The sequence below is a fragment of the Solanum dulcamara genome, chromosome 2 (assembly GCF_947179165.1).
Source record: "Solanum dulcamara chromosome 2, daSolDulc1.2, whole genome shotgun sequence".
Classification (NCBI taxonomy): domain Eukaryota; kingdom Viridiplantae; phylum Streptophyta; class Magnoliopsida; order Solanales; family Solanaceae; genus Solanum; species Solanum dulcamara.
Window position 1 is genome coordinate 77736254 of NC_077238.1, and position 17300 is coordinate 77753553.

Sequence of the window (17300 nt, forward strand, 5' to 3'; positions counted from 1 at the left end):
TTCAGACTCTAACTAAAAGAAATATTCATGATCAAACGAACACTAATTTTACCTCTGTTGTTTTATTTCTGTCTTTGACCCATAAGATGTGTATTAAAAATTACATATTTGTATAAAAATATGAGTTTGAATATTAAATTTAAATATATTAAATAATTAAGACTAATTATTTTCTCTAAAATTTGTTTTTATTTAATAATTATAAAATATTAAATTTAATTTAAATACCAAATTAATTTAATACGATATAACAAAAAAATTATAGGGAGGTTGGCGTTGTGGTGATGATATTGGTTATGATTAGTAATTGGTGATAATGGTGGCTAGTAATATTAAGGGTTAACGATGATGGTTGACTGTGATAAATGATAGTTAATGATGATGATTGACTGTGATAAATGATAGTTAATGATAATGATAAACTGATGATTGTGATTGATAATATATATTGGTAGTGAATGGTGAAGATTAGTGATTGATGTGATAATAATGATCGAAAATGATCATTTTAATAATAGTTAGTGACGATGATAACTGATTATCGTGATAAATAGTGAAGGCGGTTATGTGTGATGAATATGAACATAATAATAATAGTTGATAAAGATGGAGACGATGATTAATAGTGAAAGTGAATCAAATCATGGTGAACTGACCATTTTAATCAAAATTTTGAATAGACATCTTATAATTGCTTTAGCCAAGTTTCTGCGAAGTATAGTGCTTTAAGGGTAATTTACTCACTGCCAAGATTTCTTTTAATAAAGTGCTTTCAAATAGTAGTAATAATAGACTAATAAGACTCCGAAAAAGAAGAAAAGAAGCTGAAATTTTTTTCTTTTAGGATATTTATCAAGCACAAATTACTATTTCAATATTAAAAAAAATTAAGTTGATTAGTTAAATATAAATTACTATTTTTTAAATAATATTTCTAACAAAAGATATTTTTTAAAACTGCAATTCAGATTTATTAAGTAGTTATAAAATTACCAAAATAAACGCACATACAAATTAAGATTTAAATAATATAGGAATGTGAACATACTTAACGATTGAGATATGAATAATTAAAATTCAAATTTTTAATACATGCAAATAAATAAGAATCATAAATCATAGTTAAAAACAGAGGAGTAAATTTAGATTTTTCTTCACGAAGAGTTTGAGTACGTATATATAGTCCATCTAATCTAGAAATTCTGAGACAATTAGGACTCGTTTAATTAGGGAACAATTATTTCCGAATTAGTTATTTTATTCTAAATATAAAATAAAAATAATATTATAATTTCAATATAACTAATATCGAAAACTCTCGTACCAAATGTGTTCTTAGATTAAAAAAAAATATATCAACTAAATATAAAACTGAACAATTTCAATTAGTTTATTTTCAATTTTCCCCCCACTTTACGTGGGTTTCACAATCCACGTGTCGGAATTCTACATCCATGCAAAGGGCCCCACACAAAATTGAGAAGCAACAAATTTGAAACCGTTACCAACAAATAGCTTTGAAATACAAAACATTCAGAAAAAAAAAAAAGAAAAAAAATCTCAAATTATTCATTCAAAATTCCAAACGTACCGACTCACCGAGTTGTTCTCTTAACTCGGTGGCCGTAAAAGAAAGAAAAAAACAATGGAGAAATCCACACCTGCACGGAATTCGAGAACATGCACGGCGAATCTGCTGAGTTGGTCGTCGGAGGTTCCGCCGCCGCCGTCGTCATCCGCCTCTCGTTCTCTTCATGTAAGTTCTTAGCCATTATCCGTCGTTTCGCCGGCGAGGGAGTTACGTTGTTGAGTGTTAATTTTGTCTTTTTATCCTTTCCTTTGCAGCCTACTAATGGAATGGGTAAGGTGTTGTTTGGAGGGGATGTTACTGACGAGGAAGCTGAAAGCTTTTACAAAAGGTGAGAGAAAAGAAGAAGAAAAAGAAATGCTTTTTGAATTGTTTCATTTTGTTTAATATTTGATAGGGTAAAAAATGTCCTTTTAAAACTATTTGAAATTGAAAAAAAATGACCTTCCATAATAGTTTGATCCAAAAATGCTGGTGATATTAATAGTTCGGCTCAACAAACGCCCTTATTTGTTCTTGGGGCATAGATTTATCTGGTACATGTTGCAAATAGGTGGGAGGTGGCAGGTTTCCATGGAATTAGTCGAGGTGCCTGAAAATTGGTCAGGACACGAAAGTCATAAAAAAAATTTTGCCCCTATTAGTTTGGCTAAATAATGGTCCATTTTTGGGCCAGATCATTGGCGACATGGGCATTTTTAGACCAAACTATTAACGTTTGTTCAATTTCACATAGTTTAGGGCATTTTTTATCCTTTTCTATTTAATAATTGGTATTTGAACGAAATGAGCGTGAAAATGAATGAAATGAATAGAAAGAGGCATTATATAGCATTTGTTAACTATTTGAAATTGAAGCATCATAGATTTATTTAAATTATTGATATTTCATTATTATTTGATTCTTCTATGAATCCTTTTTTTTTCATTCTTGTATTGCATGTTAACTTAATATGTTCTACTGTGCAATGCTGCATTGTTCATTTCAAACTCCAGAATTTTGCCAGAAATCTCATATTTTCTCCTCTTTTAATGACAATTATGTTTCATATAGAAGTAATGCGCTCATTTAGTTTTTTTTTCTCCAATTTTATTCCAGTATTCAATAAAGATGATCTTTTCTTGTTATTCCCTGTTTCTTTCCCGAGTAAAGTTGATCGCCATTTTGGTTTAAATGTATGATAGCAGAGTTGTTATTCTCTGTTGTTTTTCCTTTTCGTTGATCAGGATGTGCATACCTCTCTATGATCTTTTGTTCGAATGCTTTTGCGTTTTTTGATCTGTCCCACCGTTTGTTGTATTTGTTATCAATTTGACTTTTCTTAATTGAAAATGTAAATTTGATGCTGCTGACCATTGATAGGTTTTTGTAACATTCGATTTCTTAACTGATCAACCATTTTCTATCGCATGAGTTGATCATGCTGGGAAATGGAAGTTATTCCGAATAGTAGTAATTGATGTAATTAGGATGCTATTATGTGGATGTCTGGTGTTAGAAATTACAGCCATAAGGATCGTATCAAGTTAATTAGTTCTTTATTATATGGGATTGTCTTTGGACTTGGAGGAAATATTTGTGGATATAATGATAAAGGAGGAAGATTGCGGTAGGTTGATGAATAGCTTAAAGATAGTCATAATATCATTATAATGATAACCTACATCCAAGCTAAATGAAAGCCTAGTCTAAGAACTTCCACAGTTGAGTGGTAATTGTTTTCTCATGCGACTTGCGACTAGTGGAACCAAAATCCTGGAGGGTCACCAGGATTATGTTCCGGTGTTGTTGCAACTCGTGTTTGTAGACAAAGAAGTTCCTATTGTTTGGAAATGAAAAGCCAAATAACTGACATTGGCTTTGAATTTATGTACTCTTATTCCTAGCACTTATCCCTGTTGAAACCTGCTACCTTCAGGAGACCTTCTTCAGGGTATAAACTGAAGGAGACGAATGGCAGCAATATATTCTCTGCTGGTGGTGAGGATGTTGCATCAGAATCTGGACCTGTTAACGGTAATGCTAACATCAGGACATCTGTGCGGATCGTTCAGGTACCAGTTTCCTCTTATTTAAGAAAACTTATTATTGCGTCGGACTCAGGTAAAAGTCTAGTAGGTAGTTGAGCATTATCGAGTCCCCTTATCAGTATTGCTATTATACTCTCAAACTATCATATTCTTTGATTTTAGTATTACCTGTCATTTTGAGTGCTTCAGTTATCGTATTATTTGTTGTTGCTACTTGAGTTGAGGGTCTATCGGAAAAGTCTCCCTACCTTCACAAGGTAGGAGTAAGGATGCGTACACACCACCCTCCCCAGACCCAACTTGTGGGATTACACCGGATATGTTGTTGTATTACCGCACCAGACTAGCAGTACAAGCAGGCTACATGATCAGGAAATCAGCGAATATCAATTTGATCAAATTTTACAATGACATTGTAGCAAGGTGCAAATGGGAAAAGCCAGATTTCATTTGGTACTGAAGAAAAGATCTCACAGAAGACGCCTGTCACTCTAACAGAAGTGGAAAAGCAGGACGAGCTGAGTGGAGACCAAGAAAGCAAGATAGATAGGCTTTCATTCAGTACTGAAGAAAATATCTCCCAGAAGACGCCTATCATTCTAACAGAAGTGGCAAAGCAACATGAGCTGCGTGGAAACCAAGAAAGCAAGATAGATAGCAAGGTGAAGAAGCAGTTATCGGTTGCAAAGAGCAAGGAACTTAGTGGAAGTAACATCTTTGGACCTCCTATAGAAGTTCCTCCAAGATCATTGACTGTTGCACGGTCATTGGAGCCCGAAGAAAGCAAAGACATGGGTGAACCTGCTCCACGTACTGTGCGCACATCTGTCAAGGTTTCTAATGTAAGTTGCCTATTGAGACTTGTTTCTGTTTCAAATTTCTATCCCCATCCCAACTCATCTACTCAATCCCTTCCCACTATCTGCTTTTCTCAAATAGAGTTAAGTATTCAATGTGATGATCGCCTGAAAATGATATTAGATGTAAGGAAACTTTTGATTGGTTTTAACGTGATAAAATTCTTCAGGTGGCTATAAAGTTGACAAAAGAAAAACACATAAAACATGGATAGACACCTTAACTTAGCCTCAACTGGCATCTAAATACTCCAACCTTGAGGATGAACAACTAGACATCTCAACTCATCTCCAGTGTGTCAGTTGAACACTCCAATTTAGAAAATGATCATCTAGACACCTCCAAAATTTATGTGTCAAGTCAACATAGGGTGTCCACGAGACAGTGGAGACGGGTTGACGTGTCTAGATGTTCATTCGCAAAGTTGGAGTATTTAACTGTCAGTTAAGGCCAAGTTAAGATGTCTATCTATGTATTATGCCAAAAAGAGGTTGTGATCCAGTAAGATAATTTATAAGCTGGATGCAATCTGTCAAATAACTTCGTAAATGCCTCGCGTAGATCTGGATTTCCATAGGAAATAGAATCGCAATCCAGTTAAGACGGCTTCTAATTATTGTGAAACTTGAAAAACTGTGTCAAATGACTTGATTTTTTTCAGAAAACTTCTGGGTCTTAAGATTGGTTTTGACTCTTAATATCTCAAATGCTGTCTTGTGTTGCAGATTTAATGTTCAGAGTTGCCATTGACTCGTCTTATTTTCCATGTTTTGGCATTTAAGCTACTATGGATCTCATTTCTCTTGTGCATTGTGCAGCCTGCTGGTAGTCAAAGTAGTATCTTGTTTGGCGGCGAACCTGTTGTGAATCCAGTAAAGAAAATACATAACCAGAAGGTTTCAGAGTTGAACGGCAATGGCATTTTCAAGGGATACGATGCCACTCCTGCTGGATCTTCAGAAAAGTCACTGAGCAGGTCTAAGCTGAGAGAAATGAGTGGTAGCGGTATATTCTCCGATGGTAAAGCTGAATCCAGAGTTTGCTATGGTGGCGTACGCAAACCACCAGGTGGAGAGAGCACCATCAGATTATTTTAAGTAATTGAGCACATCAAACTGCGCGATACTTATGTTAACCTGTAAATGCAAACACTTCAGCTGTTTCTGTCTAGTGAGGCCTTCTCCTACTCAATGTGATTTAGGAATGCGGATTGTAAATAGTGTGTCAAAATCATGTCATATTAAACAATATTTACAACCCTCATTTGATTCAAAATACAGGACTATTATCCTACCGGAGTACTACTTTTCTGGACAGTGTTCATTATAGTTGCTTGACTAGTATTATCAGAGGTGGACCCACCTGGAAGGATAGGTGCACGTGCATTCGTTAACTTTGGAAAAATAAAAAATTATATATTCATACGTATGTATACAAGAGTCGATTTGATTCACTGGTCCAATGCACATCTTAGTCTCTCTACGCAAACGTGATGTCTTGATTTGATTCACTCGTCCAATGCACATCTTAGTCCCTCTACGCAAACGTGATGTCTTTTTTCCAAACAAAAGCATATAAAATGCACAGGTAGTGAGTTTCGAACTGGGAACCACAAAGTGAGCTGTGTTAATTTTCCTTGTTTAATTTATATTTATCCAGTATGTTGGGTTTTATGTGTATCTACCAACATTTTCCGATGAAGCAGTGTTGCGTGATACCACTTCGACTGACATGCATCCGCCTTTGGTGGTGTCCCTGTCTTGTTCAAATCTTGGATTCACCTTTAGGTCTTAGCACCTTTTCCATGTGCATCTATACTATAGATTTGTCCCTGTAGGGGCTGATCAGTTGCAAATATTCAGCACTAACAGAAAATAGACAAGATTAAGATGAATACATTGAAGGTTGAAGTAGCACACGGTGTATAAAATGAGAGAAGGTCTCTTGATCTCGATCATTATCAGATGCTTGGAATTGAGGCATTGTTGTTACTCCCTTCGGATCACTTTACTTGTCGTCCTTATTAAAAATAGATGGTTCATCATAGTTGTCATTTTAGAAAATCAAGATATAACTGAGTACATTTTTCTCTTTTGCCCGTAATAATAATTATTGTTGGAAGTAATAAACATTGACTTATTACCATAGAAAACCCAAGTGAAGAGCACAAGAGATTAACATGTTAAATAATTAAAGATAATAAATAAGAATATGAAAGTTAAAAAGGCATAGTTTTTTAAGGGACACGTAAACTAAAAATGTGACAAGTAAAGTGGTCCGGAGGGAGTATTGTGTTGAGTCACAAAAGAGGTCAAAAGGACCAATTGAACTATTAAGTCTATGTAAAACAAGAAACTAATTCTTATGGGACACAGTGCCACACTTCCTTTGAACTAAACTCAAACTGCAGAATTTAGGAAACACTTCTCATATCCTACAACAAACTTGTGTCATTCAAAGATTTCCATGCCCAATCAAGGCCAAAAGCATTTTTTCATAGTCTCCTGAAGTGTCATCAGAAATTGCACTGTCCAGAGTTACACTGTTCCTCTTGTAGTACTTTTCTTTAATGAGCTCCATATCGACTTCAGCTCGAGTGGCAACAACTCTAGTAAGCGACTCTTCGTCTGTGCCAAACCCCTTCATAGCCAATCGAAGAACTTTCTCGAAGTACTTCTCAGGTTCTATCAAACACTTTATTGCTGATCTGAGTAAGGTCAAGTATTGATCCTTAGGATTGGCTCTCAAATCCTGCATATACAGCCAATGACTAATCAAAAAAGGTTCATAATGCTGATATGAGTAGCCTAGTGCATTAAGCTCCTGCTATGCACAGGGTACGAGAAGGGTCAGACCACTAGGGTCTATGGTACACAGCCTTAGACTACATTTCTGTAAGAGGTTGTTTCCATAGCTCGAATTTATGACCACCTGGTCACATGACAACAATGCAAACATGAATTCTGTATAGAACTTCAAACAAGGAATTGCAAAAAGGCCCCTTTTGGATAATGGATGTAAAAGTTACAAGATTTAGAAAAAGGGCAGCCCGTGCAAAGCATCTCCTATTCACGAAGGATCTGGAGAAAGGCCTGCACCCCAAGGAGGTGTGATGTAGGCAACCTATCCTGACACAAACATCAGTGGTTGATTCTACGGCTACAATCAGTGACTTGTAAGTCGCACAAAGACAACTTTACCATTGCTCCAAGGCTCCCCTCCAGAAAAGAAAAAAAAAACTTACAAGAGTACTTAATTTAGCAAATTTCACAATGAGTTTCTCGATTGGAGTTTTGAATTCTACCTTGTTGATGGCATTGCCAAATTTATCATTGTACTGATTAAATGTTGCATTGAGCTGTGTTTTACTCCGAATCGAAAGAATTCTGATGAGCTCCTCATCACTATAAGCCTTATCAGAGATCTTCTCATGTAGTATCTTTGCTTCATCACTTGCCAATTCCATGTTCACCTCTTCTCCCTCATATCTTAATGCAGTTACAAGAGAAACCAAAAGCTGTTTGGGGATTAGTTTACCTAGAATAGACAGCTCAACAATTTGTATAAGGTAAGCTATTTAGTTTCTCTGAGTTTTAAGAAACAACCAAACATCATTTAGATACAACAACAACATACCCAGTGTAATCAAAATGGTACTCGCAACTCTTTACATTGTTATCTTATAGTCAATGTTATCAAAGGCGAAAAGCACAAAAGTTCTCTAAGGTCTGTTGGGGTTTTAAGTGAAAAGCACAAATAAAGTGTGGGCTTTAATGAAGAAAGATGCAAATAGAGAAAAAAAATACAAATATGTATGTGTATTTTATGACTAATAATTATAAACGTGAATAACAAATATATGGACCTTATTGAATAAAGATTACAATAAGGTGATATATCAATTGTTCTGTGTTGCCTCTTCAAGATTACGCTAGCTCATTGGGAAGAAAACGTACACCTTAAATTTGATGACGACATTGAAGCACCCACTAAGCAAAGTGAAATACTCAACATGTTTTGGGCCTTGCTTCAGGGCTTAAGCACGCCTTTGGGCTTTAACTTCACTGCTTATACTTATGCATTATAAAGGTGACCTTTAGGTGTAATAGATTATGTGGTACAAAGTTTTAGGCTTCAAGTAATTTGAGAAAGTAAACAAGTTTGATACATCAAAGAACTTACACTAACTAAGTTGACAAAGAAGAAAAATCATGATTTATTAGTTATGGCAGCCAAGGACAGAACAAGAAGAACAAGGCAGGTTGCGGAAATGCAGAAAGTAAGAGCAAAGATTCCCGACAGAAAGCAGAACATGTTATTGATTCAACGATACATATGCTTTATAAAGGTAGCTTGCTTATTTTCAGACACTAGTTAGATGGAAATCCATATGACTCCCTTATTTATGGAAGCAGATATGAAAGTACCTTACGAAAATCCCCAGTTGAGTGATCAGCAACATCTTCTTCAAGCGATTTCTTGTAACGAGCTTGGTAGTTCTGCCTCACCTTAAAGAGATCAACAGAAGATCTGGCACAAGCAATTTCCATGATAATGTAGTTGCTACCAGGCAGACGTTTGATAGCCTCGTTAGCCAAGCATGCATCGCGCTCAGCTGGAGTCATAGTCCACAAATGCACTACACGCTGTAACGCCATTTTGATTGCATTATAAACATACAGAGGCAGGATTGAAGACGAGGGGATTCAAAAAAGTTCTAAAAGAATGTCATATCTAGCATACAAAGGGGTTTCCAAAGGGGAAATTCAATTGGAAACTCCGTTTATATTCAAACAATTAACATAAATTGGAACGTACGAGTATAATTTTCTGGCAAAGTGGATTCAATTAACCACCACTACAGCGAAAGAGATATTTAGTGACAAGCGCAAAAACATTTAACAACAATTGAGTTAATGACATTGCATCCAGAGTCGTTAAAGCCTTTAGCAACATTTAATACTTACAATTATGAGAAGGTGAAATTGAAACAAACCTGAAAGTCACCTGATATTTCACCATCCAAGTCCTGGAGAAGATCCTTTTCATAAGTTGCTTCATAAGTTTCTCGGATTAACTTGCGTTGTGCTGCATTTCTATGACCCAAGATCTCAATAATACGCGCTTCATCCGTTCCCCATCCTGCAAATGTTTGATTTACATAGCACACACATTTAGAGGCAAATGTCAAGCCATGGATTCAATGTGTTCAACTGAACCCAATATTTTTGCCACAAAGTGCAAAAAATTACTAAATCTTCAACAAATATGAAATCTTGCAACTTATAGTTTCAAAAACATAATGAGTTCATTCGTAATAATTTCTACAACTTTGGTCCAAACTCTGTATTTGTGTTTAAAAAATCCATCAAATATGTATTATGTATTAGATTTGAGGTGGTTGTTCATCTAGAATTTCAAATTCATAAAGTTCAAATCTTAGATATGTCTATGTGGTTATGCGACTACTAATTGGATAGAAAAATCAAATCATAATTAAATTAGTGATCAGTGTGATTACTTAAACAAACACAAATTATTCATAAAAGTGTAAAATGGATGCATGCTTTTTCATGGATAATATTATTTACATAATTACAATAACCATTATAATGCAATTCACTACCCCCCCCCCCCCCCCCCCAAAAAAAAAAAAAAACAGGAATTAGGGAGTGACAACTTTTGTTCGTTAAACAACAAAATTCATAGCTAATCCTATTTGACAACAAATTTAGCAATGGATTATAAGATAAATAAATCAATTAGCTTAGGTAGATTAATAACGAATTTCGTGATTAACTCCATAGTGAATTAATTTCTTATGAATATAGATTATGAAGGTAAAAGAGAGAGACCAACAAAAGCTTTTCTTAGTTGCTGAGAATCCTCAGCTGCAGAAGGAACCAGTTCTGGAATTTTTAGACTTGCCATTTTATCTTTTAATTTCTTCTTCCCACAATATTTATTATATATATGTTGAGAATATATTTATGCTTTATGATCTGTGATCTGTTATGATATGTATGTATTATTGAATGCGATATAAGAGGAAAGACTATTGAGACGTGTGTTTTCTTAATATCTAAATGTAAAAAAAAATTGTTTTTATTTAGAAGTTAATAAGTATAAAATTTAATAAAATATCAAATTAATCTAATATTATATTGACAAAATATTTTGACAATTATATGGAAGATGATGTTGGTTAGTGGTGTTGTGGGTAATAGCTAGTGGTGATGATGGTTGACAGTAATAGTTGATGGTGATAGGTGATAATTATGGTGGATGATAGTAATAGTTAATGAAGTTGATTGACGATTATATATAATAGTAATTGACGATAGTTGCGATAGTAATGATCGTAAATGGTGACTAGTTAAATAAATATCGTAATGATAGTGAAAATTTGTTGGGACAATAACTAAAGAGAGAAACGGCAAAAACAAGTAGTAGTCGTTTCTAGTTAGCAAAATAAGTATGCGACTCCGCTGGGGATCGAACCCAGAATCTCTGGTTTCGTAGACCAGCGCCTTATCCATTGGGCCACGGAGTCATTATTGATCTAAATGATGCAACTTAGATTATATATAGAAAACTTTGTAGTGATTAAAAAAACATTGACATAAATCATAATACATAAGTATGCCTTTTAACTTGGTCACTCTCTAATATTTACGTTTTAATTTTTTTCTGTTTGAATATCTAATAAAACTTCCTCCTTATATTATGATTATTTTTAGGAAAAGGGGGCAAATATACTATTCAATTTTGCATTAAGAGTTGATATATTCCTTGTAATGACGCATATATACCCTCCTCGTCTAATAAATAGAGCATATATAATATTTTTCTTAACAAACTCATATTTACTGATATTTTTGAAAAATAATAATTCCAAAATCAAAATTTTATTTAAAAAAATGTCATGTAACTTTAAAAAATTACATGTGAATGCGTTTTATTCAGATACACATAAATCATATTCTTCCAATGCATTTTAATCATATACACATAAATCATATTCTAATAATGCGTTTTAATTAGATAGACATAAATCGCATTCTAAAAATGCCTTTTACTCCAAATTTTGAATTTTTTTTCATGTGTTATCATTCGTCCGTTTGCATATTATGAATTTTCTTTGTTGCAATTAAATTTTAGCAAAAACATCCAATCTAGAAGTTCATCTATCGACATTGGAGAAGCATCTCGAGCCCTTTAATTTCAATTAAAAGCAGTACTCCTTTGCATAAAAGAGCAAATTTGGATGCAGTGCCATACATTAACTTTGCTTATATGAGGATCAAAGGATAGGATTAGTCTCTACAAAATCTGATGTTTATCAATGAAATAAGCAGAAACTATCGAACTTATTATTCATCAGGTATCAATTATCATCAAGTTACGTTTGAAACGTAAGTTTAATGACACAAGTTAATGCCTAGACCTAATTATTAATGAAGTTCAATTTATAATTTAATAATAAACTGTATTACGTGACTTGATTTTGTTCTCTCTATAAATGTTTAAGTTTTTAGATGAGATGATCAAATTAACTATTTAACAGAGCAGGGCGGCTTAAAATTTTATGGGTTAAGATTAAACCCGCAATGCATTACTAACTAGTGGTGGAGTTAGAAATTTTACTAAGGAATACTAAAATATAAAATTATAGCCACGCGTAAAACAACAAGGTAAGTCAACATATAGCATACAACAATAATAACATACTCAGTACAGTTCCACAAGTAGAGTTTGGTGAGGGTGTTGTGTATGTAGACCTTACTCTTACGTTTATAAGGTAAGGAGACTGTTTCTAATATATATATAACTAATTTCCCCCAAATTGTTCACAAAATGGGAAAGGCAATGAATAGTATCTGAGATGGTGATCATTCATGTACTTGTAAATGTATCATTTTACACAAACACAAAATCAACGGTTAGAAAAAAACAAAAAAGTTCCTTAAAACAATTGAAATAGAAATTTTGAAACTTTTTTTCTAACCAGAAGGAAGCAATTTCTAGTGGAGTAGGAGTGACAATGGAATTGGTGGATGAATAAACGGGTTATTTATAGCTTGATGAACCAAGTATAACTTAATTACTCTAAGGATATATTTATGTTTAATGGTTATTCTTTCCGTCTAAATTTACGTGACACTTTTTTTTTGTTTAAAGAGAATGTTACTTTTTTATATGTAGAAATAATTTAACTTTTAAATTCGATTTTATTACTAATGAGATGATTTATAGGTAATACTGATACAAATTGTTGATGGGATGAAATAATTTAACTTTTATTCTACTTATAACTACTACATGCATGCAATCCTACAATTACGTGTCTAACTAGTTTTTTACACGTACATTGCACGTGCGTTTCATGTAAATTTATATAAATCTATAAGAATAATTAAATTTTTATAAAAGAATGTGTGTAATGAATAATAAAATGTAACAATCACAAATAAAATTTTAAAAGAGACAAACGATAACTAAATGAAGGAGAATACAAAATTAGGTCATAAAATGACAATAATATGTCATATTTTGCATGAGAGTAGCCACATTGTAAAGGGAGGCGAAGCAAAACTCTAAAACGCATCCCAACAACTTAATTTGCTATTTGTTCGTTTTATAACAAGTGACAAAATAACTTTATAAGAAATATATATTTTTAACAATTGTCCCATAATTAGCAAACACACATAAATGATCCATAATTTATCACTCAATTTTTTAATCCCTTGAGTTTTTTTTTTTGTTAGATGAGTCGTGTCTTATTTTTGGGACCCCACACTTATGAGAACTTTATGCCTTAAAGTTAGCATTAGATAAACACGTTCAAAAGCTAAAAAGGGATTTATAAGTTGATTTGACCAACTTAAAACCCATCCAAACGAGCTCTAAATTTTACACCTTGAGTTTTGTTTTGTTTGGTGAGCCAAGCCAAATATCCCTACCTTCTCCATTGGTTTTCTCCCTTCTTCACATAGGCGTGGGCATAGAACTGAGTTGGCTCGAGGCTCGACTTGACTCACATGTATTTAGCTCGGCTTGGTTGGCTCACATTGGTCATGTAACAATTACTTTAAGACTGAAGTTCATCCATTTATCTTAACTAGTGTAGCGTACTAAAGACTTTTTTCAAAGTTTTTAGCAAAAAAAAGCAAAAACAATTCTCAACGTACGTGCGTTGCACTTGTGTGTCATATCAATATTAAAAATTTCATGCAAAACAGATCTAGTATATAATATTGCAAGTGAAGTTACAAATCATACAATTATATTAATTTAAATGGAAAAATATGTGTTTTTCTAAATTTAATATATGTGTGTTGCACATGTATATCACGTCATTTAATTAGCATAAAATACATACAAAAAAATTATATTATTGAAAAATAGTAATTAGTGCTAAGAATAAATGTAGTATTTATAATTGCTTATAAAAAACACACAAATATCAATCTACTATATAATTTTATCTCACAAGAAACTTCACTTCGATATCGATATTTATGATAAGCAATCTACTATAGTATTTATTATTTGAATACAGGCTCAAGTTTGTCACTTCATTGGAACGTGAACCTTTTCACCTGTGAATCAACAAAATGTAACTTCATTTTTCAAGTAAACATCTGACTCACAAACTTTGATCATGAAAGTAAGAACAAAAAGTGATAACTTATCGAATAAAAAAGTTTAATGGCGGATCAGTTTGGGTGAAAACTATGGTTGATTTGGGCTATTGAAATTAAATGGGTTTAGTTGGGTTGAGCCCAAACTTAACCATTATCAATACACATCCTATGCCCAACCCATTAAAATCTGGACATGTTGGACAGATCAAATGGGCTTGGAATGATTTTGCCACCCCTAGGTTTAACTACACCAAAAGTTCATTTTGAGATTTAAAAAAAAAGGAAAAATTTAAATATGTTGAAAAAAGTAGATAAAATGGATGTCCATGGGACCCATTTTTACTATAGTGAATAGTATTTTTACTGAACAATAAAACCACTGTAGAATCACACGTTTTGCACTGTATTTTCACTGTAGTTCGAGCTATGGTATGAAGAACTTCATGATAGGTCCACTTTATCCCCTTCAATGGACTTATCTGACTTGAATCTATATTAATTGAGAGATTGAATTTCGAAGAAGGAATACCTAAAAAAGCAAAGAATTAAACGTGAATTCTAAACACACACAAAAACATTATTGAGGAATACAAATAGACTTTCACAAATAAATATAAAAATAGGTGGATACTTATTTTATCTTATTTCCCTACAAGTTTCTTTTGCAAAGTAATTAATTATATATCTTTAATAAACTCAACAAGATATATGAAAAAAGAAATAAATCTTCAACTATTTGAAGAATAAAAGAGAAAGAAAGGAAAATGAAGAATTCCAACAATCTATAATATATAAAAACTATATTTTACCAAATTAGCAAAAAGAAAATTGAAGACAAAAGCTCATCTTTGATTGATGGACTTTCATGAATAATCAAATCGTTGCTCATAAATACTACATCAATGACGTTTTCCATAGATGTAACGACCTATTCCTGTCGTTAGGGATATGTCAATGGGGAATGATTTCGAGCCAGAAAACTTCGGCCAGTAACTTTGAAAAATTTGAGCCTAGGCCAGACTTAGATGAATTTTGAGTCAGGTAAAGTCTAGGGTGATCACTTGAATAATGCGAGGTCAAATCTATAATTTGATTGAAAAGGCTGATAGACAAGACGATACGGAGCATTTATGACTTCGCGAAATTGCATTCGGGCTAGTAAAACTCTCGAAATCGAATTTGGCGTGAAGGGTATAATTTTAATGCATCCTTGGAAGGGGTGTGTTGAGAAATGGGGGTTTGAAGCACAAACTCTGAGCTCACTATTTTGCATATCTTGCCAGAGCAGGATCTGTCCCGCCATAGCGGGACAATCGTGACTTAAGCCGTGAAAAAGATTAGAAATGGTCTTTTCTGTAACAATCGGTTTCTAAAACCCCAAGAGATGACATAGGGCGATTTTCATTGATTTTCCACAGATTTTCACGCTTAGGTTAAGGTTTTTACTCTTTAGATTCATACTTTGATTCCTAGAAACTAGAAGTATGGGTGATAATCATTAGGGGGAGGGGGGTTTGAGCTAAAAATCTATAGTGGGAAATAACCTTAGGGTAAGGTTAGGATCATGAGTTTGGCCTAGGGAGTGAAATTGTGTTATATTAGTGATAGCTAGGCTATTATATTGATCCTTGATAAGTATTTAATATTTTTTAGATCAAGAACGAGAAGAATAAACCCAAAAAGAGAAGGCTCTTACATTGTAAGGTTGTGAAAACTTGAATTTGAGGTAGGTGATGGTCTAGTTTCCCGTATGTGTTTCATATACTCGTTAAATTGCTTCATAATATGCAAGTGTGTATATAAATAGGGAAATATACTAGATTATATGTGAAATGATCCCTTTCTGGCCTGTTATTATGATAACCTATTTATTAGTGGTATAAATGTTGTAAACATTGAATGTTCTTGTGATTGTGATTTCTTTGGATTGGGTGCCACGTTGCGATACATAATTTGGATCGAATGTCACATTCCGATATGTATTTGGATCGAGTGTCACATTTTGACATGTACTTGAATTGGGTATCACGTTCCAACATAAAGTTGATTAATGTAACCTTGAAGGGACCCTTGTGTGAATTATAGTATGTGAAAGACATTGAATTTTGATATTGAGATGTTATTGACTTTTTGTATATGTATATGTCTATTGTATTGAATTCACTTGTCTATGATCCGCTTACTGGTTAATCACGTGATCCTACCAGTACACAGTTATTTTTGTGTATTAATACTACTCTTGCTCTGCCTTTTTGTTGAGTACATGGCATATTCAGCCGACTGTAGAGAGACCTCGATTAGAAGATTAAGCTTATTTGAGTTCAAGGCTGAGCTGTTTGTTTCAAGCTGTCATGTACTCTTCCATGTTCTAGTTCCTTTTTAGGACTAAGACTTTAGTCACTGTTTTATTATTATGTTTTCTTGTGGGAGTATTTCCCTTTTCTTTTCATACATGGTTAGAATTTTGATAAAGATGACTTTCAGTTTTCTAAGATAATTCTGCACTTCTTGATATTTGATTTTTTTCTGAGTTTATTGGGACTCAGTCATTATTCTAGTTTATATCCTGATTCCGCATATCTAAGCTTGTGTACCTGTCAGAGTAGAGGTCCCTATGAAGGAGGCATTGGTAGGTGGAGCCCCTCTGACTCCCCATAATGAGTTTGAAGAGGAGATATAAGCTGGAGAGGAATAGGAGCAGGCAGAACAAGAGAAGGGTACCCAAATTGAGGCAGCTGGTATTACCCCTATTGGATCCAATCTTGGCCCAACAAATCATGACATTCCTGAGTGGGTTAGATGGCATTGGCGCCATACTCACCATGCCCGTAGCATTAGCTCCTGTTGACCGTCCGTTTGCTGCTGCAGTTCAGCCAACAGATATAGTGGTAGGCATATATGCATTCTTCAGGCCAATAATGGGTCTTGTGATGACTGGTACTCAGAATGACATGCTCACCAAATTCCTCAATCTCAAACCTCTAGTTTTCCATGGTACTAAAAATGAGGATGCCTACGAGTTTATTCTTGCTTGCTATGAGAGGCTACACAAGCTGGGCATAATGTATCAACATGGAGTGGAGTTTGTGACTTTCCAACTGCAGGCCAAGCAGTGGTGGAGGGCCTATATGGAGTGTCGTTCACCTATATTTCTCCCACTTACTTGGGCTCAG

The 17300-nt window shown here is 33.9% G+C and overlaps 2 protein-coding genes and 1 non-coding gene across 3 annotated transcripts; 1 reads left to right on the forward strand and 2 right to left on the reverse strand.

Moving 5' to 3' along the window:
- The first annotated feature begins 1514 nt into the window (after window positions 1–1514).
- Window positions 1515–5858, forward strand: LOC129877634 (uncharacterized). Its single transcript, XM_055953161.1, has 5 exons — window positions 1515–1756; window positions 1846–1919; window positions 3508–3643; window positions 4039–4461; window positions 5296–5858. The coding sequence occupies exons 1-5, from the start codon at window positions 1646–1648 to the stop codon at window positions 5572–5574; spliced, it is 1023 nt and encodes a 340-aa protein (XP_055809136.1). The 5' UTR covers window positions 1515–1645; the 3' UTR covers window positions 5575–5858.
- Window positions 5859–6931: 1073 nt separating this feature from the next.
- Window positions 6932–10408, reverse strand: LOC129877645 (annexin Gh1-like). Its single transcript, XM_055953170.1, has 5 exons — window positions 10333–10408; window positions 9474–9619; window positions 8905–9123; window positions 7782–7994; window positions 6932–7228 (listed from the first exon to the last, which is right to left on the reverse strand). The coding sequence occupies exons 1-5, from the start codon at window positions 10406–10408 to the stop codon at window positions 6932–6934; spliced, it is 951 nt and encodes a 316-aa protein (XP_055809145.1).
- A 549-nt stretch (window positions 10409–10957) lies between these two features.
- TRNAR-ACG (transfer RNA arginine (anticodon ACG)) lies at window positions 10958–11030 on the reverse strand. The gene has a single exon. It is a non-coding gene; the product is annotated as a tRNA-Arg (tRNA).
- Between the last annotated feature and the right edge of the window lie 6270 nt (window positions 11031–17300).